We start from the raw sequence: 4,810 nt of genomic DNA, 5'->3' as shown, positions 1-4,810 counted from the left end.
ATAAATAAGACTGGAAAATTATCCGTTCTATACACAAAGCAATCCTAGAAATTGTTAGCACTAAAAAAAAAATATAGAAATCCCATAACTTTGAGTAAATAAGCACCTTGCTTTTCAGAGCTGATTACACATCCCTTAAAACCGACAGCAGCCTGCCCCGGGAGCCAAGGAGCACCCCGGTTGGCAGTGCCGGGGTGACCCCGCTGGCCGTGACGGCCGGACCCGCTCCTCCCAGTTCACTTTCGCTTCTCCTCCCGCAGTGACCTCTGCTCACCCAGGAGGACACCACGCCGGCGGCCCCGCGGTGCGTGTGCTGGGCACAGCACGAACCCGGGAAACCTATGGATGATGATCTACAAGACATGTAAGTGCGTCTTTGTAACGAGGAACTCGGGTAAATGAGCGGGCTGGGAAGTGGGAATGTGCCGGAGCAGAAGTGCAGCGGCAGCAGAGGCAGCGGCTCTGACGGGAGTGGCCAGCTGGTCGCTGCCGTCCTGGGGTTTTTTTCCTTCTTAGAGTCTGTTTTTATAAATGATTATCTAAAACTTGCTGAAGGGAGCTTAGTGTGTAATCTGAGCTTTTAAGAGATACTCCATTGAATTTTTTTAAACACAAAGAAAGACTTTGTTAAAGGAACTGCCTACGCTGGATCTGGATTTAATTTGTTCCTAAAGAGATCCAGTCCCCTTCAGCTGTGGGAAAATAAGAAACCATATTGTGATTTAACAATTAACAGATAAAACAAGAAAACACTACAGGCTGATGCTGCCAGGACAAGGGTAATATTTAGTAAATGAAATAATTCACTCAAATAAACAAATCAGTCGCTTTAGCGGGGGGGAAACAGTAATGGCTTTTGAGATTAGCTAACCAGGAAATATATCTGCTGTCCTTTAGACGCTGGAAAATAAACCATTGTTGGGCGGGTCACTTCTCTTAGACACTAAATTAGGAAGAGATCAATCTGAAATGAATCACGGCGTTTGGGAAAGGAGCTGGGCTCTGTCAATGTGGCACGGCTGCTGTCAGCAGGAGGGAGGGCTGAGCACCGTGCCGCTCGGTCCGTGAAAATCAGCATTACTGGCCTCTAAAGAGTGTAAGGGTCTCATAGCACTGTTAGCACAGTGCTCGTGGCTGTTACTGGGGCCGAGTGTCCGTCCCCCCTGTCCGACTGTGCTCTGTGAATGTCATCGAGCGTACCCTGGGAGGGGATTCGGTGGCCCAGCTCCTGCCAAGCACACGGGAGACCCTCCCTGTTGCCCCCGCCACGGCCGTGAGGCTCCCGGGGACCCGTCTTTCCAAGGCAAACCTAAGAGCGATAGGGTTGCAGAAGTCCTGCGTGCCATGGGCATGAGGAGGAGATATATTTGTATGTTGATTCTTGTATCATTATCTGAGCCTGTAGGACAGAAATACCTCCAGGCAATGTGGCACTGTACACTGCAACACTCCTGAATGGTTGATTTTCACTTCCATTTCACTCACAGTGCTTGGAAACACTGTCTCCTAAAAAAAGTTTAAGATTCATATTAGAGATTTCAGTCTATGTCACGTGAAGATGACCAGGTTTTCAGTTTTGTAGTTCAGATTCTGGTAGCAATTCCAGGGAAACTTTTTAGCAGAGCACAAAATGCAGTGAATCCCCAATGGTATAAAACAGTCATAAAAAAATTCTCAGCATGCCATGCTACCACTGCCTCTTAGTACCAGGCAACACCTCTTGCTGTAATATTTTAATATACATATGAAATAGTCTTAAAAATTTATGATGAAAGGAGTTATAAAATGACAATTTCCTTTCCACAAGATGCCTCTTCCTGTTACTGCCAAAAATCACCCTGATACAGGCATGATCGATGCCTTCATGTGCAATAATGATAATTTAAAAATCTGTTTTAATGCTATTCAGAAGGTCTGGATTCCTGAGGGTAAATGGAATAAATTCAGGATGTTTATACTCTATTCATCTCCCCAAGGACATGCACCATAAATGTCACAGCATTTGATAATACTAAAAATATTTCAGTGAGATTTTTTTTTTTTCCATGTTCTTAACACTTTCTAGAGAAAAAAATGGATGCTTTCATTTGTGGTATGGAGGTACAGAGCATTATTTTCAAGAGTAAATGTAGGGATTTAGGTACCTCATTTGCTAAGGGAGGTGCTTGTTCCAGCGGCTGTGGCTGTGCTCACCAGAGAAGCCTCCGCCATGGGCTCCTGGCAGCCGTGTCCGGGGCGCGCAGGGGTGCGCCGTGTGCTGCTGGGTGCCACGCCACGCTCTTTGGAGAGCTGTGCAGGGAGGGAAGCCCCGCTCTGGCAGGGAAGGCACCAGACACAAAGGCCAGAGTACCAGAGAAAGAACCATAGAATCATAGTCAGAGTTGGAAGGGACCTCAAAGATCACCCAGGGGAGTTCCAACCCCCCTGCCCTGGGCAGGGACACCTCCCACCAGGGTTGCTCAAAGCCCCATCCAGCCTGGCCTTGAACCCCTCCAGGGATGGGGCAGCCACAGCTTCTCTGGGCAACCTGTTCCAGTGCCTCACCACCCTCACAGTAAAGAATTTCTTCCTAATATCTAATATCAGTTTCCCCTCTTCCAACCTCTTAAAACCGTTCCCCCTTGTCCTGTCACTGCACTTCCTGACAGGGTCCCTCCCCAGCTCTCCTGTAGCCCCTTCAGGTATTGAAAGGCCGCTATAAGGTCTCCCTGGAGCCTTGTCTTCTTCAGGCTGAACAACCCCAGCTCCCTCAGCCTGTCCTCACAGCGGAGGTGCTCCATAGAATCATATAGAATCATAGAATTATCCAGGCTGGAAGGGACCTCCAAAGGCCATCTAGTCCAACCCCCCCGCAGTCAGCAGGGACACCCCCAACTAGGCCAGGTTGCCCAGGGCCTCGTCAAGCCTCTCCTTGAATATCTCCAGGGATGGGGCCTCAACCACCTCCCTGGGCAACCTGTTCCAGTGCTCCACCACCCTCACAGTGAAGAACCCTCTCCTCATCTCCAGTCTAAATCTGTTCCCCTCCAGCTTGAAGCCATTGCCCCTCGTCCTGTCACTGCAGGCCTTTCTAAACAGGCTCTCCCCAGCCTTCCTGTAGGCTCCCTTCAGGTACTGGAAGGCTGCTATTAGGTCTCCCCGGAGCCTCCTCTTCTTCAGGCTGAACAACCCCAGCTCCCTCAGCCTGTCCTCATAGCAGAGGTGCTCCATCCCCCTGATCATCCTTGTGGCCCTCCTCTGGGCCCTCTCCATCAGGTCCATGTCCTTCTTATATTGAGGGCTCCAGACCTGCACACAATACTCCAGGTGAGGGCTCATCAGAGCAGAGTAAAGTGGAAGAATTACCACTCCATCCCTCCATCCCTCTGATCATCTTCGTGATCAGAAGTTATCGGGAAGAAAGGCTCAGGTCTGTGTGGGTGACCCTGCCAGCTGAAATCCTGCCCCAGGACACACAGGAAGGCCCCCCCAGGCCCCAGCTCCGGGGTTGTGCTGGGTATGGCACTTCCTCCGCGACACCACCAAGTGGCAGCACTTGCAAACTTCCAGCAAATTCTCTTTTTTCATGTTTTGGTTAAACTCCCAGGCTAGCTGTAGCTGTCTCTCGCAAGAGGGTCTACAGGGTGTATCCAAGCACAAAGTCAAGCCCTCACCAAATCCTTTCTTACCTCCTATTTGGCAACTCGTTCCTGCCTCGTAGGCTTCTGAAGTCACAGCTCTCAGTCAGGACACATGGACTTCCAGCTTTGCTGCTACAAGTTCCCAGGACACAGCACCACTTGCAGCCAGGGGCTGCACCTTTCATTATCCCTCTGTTTCAGACAGCAAGGAGGCAAAACAGGGCAACCCTCCCAGGATCTTGTGAACTCGTGTCATCCGGGCAATGGAGGTGTCTCCTGGGCGAGGGTGTGCCTCGCTGCTCGGGGACTTGCTGCTTCCAAGAAGGAAACTTTTGACCAGAGGTGTCTGTGGGAGGGCAGTTGTGTGGTTGAAGCATTTTCTGCCCCAGTCCGGGGGCAGCTTTGCCTCCTGTGGTTTTAATCCCTCTGGAAGATTTCTGTCCCTCTTCAACAGAAACAATTTTTTCATGGTTTCAACACAAGTCATAATTACAAATCACCCTGTGTCTTTACCATATTCGAAATCCGCCTTTTCCAATCCATTACAAAAATAGCAGATTTTGCAGTTTAAAAGATCTGTAGTAATAAATAAAGGAAGGAGAAAATTGCTTCCTTTATCACAATTTGGAAAGCTAAGGCTCAGCCTTGCTCCTCTGCAGCCTTTATACCCAGGAAGGTACATTGTCCTCCAAACCTCGCTTGGCAATTAAATGCTGATGAAATTTTGTGGTAACAGGAGTTTTTAAAATGCACAGTTTTCCTTGTGCTTCTTCCCTCACAAAGTTAATATATCCCAATTAATTAGAAGCTTCACTGGAAGCTTTTTCTTGACTGAGAGGTATCATCTCTGCCCCTCGGACTCTAATTAATTTGCCTTACACGTTGTAGTCGCGTGGAAATGAATGTGGAGAGCGCTGCGGCACAGGAAAAGCCACTAATTGCACAGGGACGTGATGAGGTGTAGCCGCGGTGTCCCGAACAGCTAATTACTTGCCGAGAAGTACATCGCGGCGTTGCCGACGATGCAGCCAAGCGCTTTGGCCCCGAGGCCCTGCGCGGCCGGAGGGGTGCAGCCATGGCCGGGGGACGCGCTTCGCCCCTCCGGGCCGCTGGGGACACGGGCGACCCGCGGCCACGGGCTGCACGGGCCCCGGCCGCTCCGCCGCCCCGGGCCGCCCCGCCAGCGCCTC

At 50.4% G+C, this 4,810-nt stretch overlaps 1 protein-coding gene across 2 annotated transcripts in view; it reads left to right on the top strand.

Annotated features, from left to right (window-relative positions):
* Positions 1–220: 220 nt before the first annotated feature.
* The window catches only part of CARD19 (caspase recruitment domain family member 19), a 26,215-nt gene continuing 21,625 nt past the window's right edge, over positions 221–4,810 (top strand). For both annotated transcript variants that reach the window (XM_014951538.1, XM_014951536.1), the window contains exon 1: positions 221–364. In XM_014951538.1, coding sequence (XP_014807024.1) covers positions 346–364 — 19 coding nt within the window. In that variant the 5' untranslated portion in view covers positions 221–345. The remainder of the gene's footprint in view (positions 365–4,810) is intronic.

Source organism: Calidris pugnax, unplaced genomic scaffold (assembly GCF_001431845.1).
Source record: "Calidris pugnax isolate Ruff unplaced genomic scaffold, ASM143184v1 scaffold203, whole genome shotgun sequence".
Classification (NCBI taxonomy): domain Eukaryota; kingdom Metazoa; phylum Chordata; class Aves; order Charadriiformes; family Scolopacidae; genus Calidris; species Calidris pugnax.
Note: the sequence above shows the minus strand (reverse complement) of the source record. Positions and strands in the feature narration are given on the sequence as shown.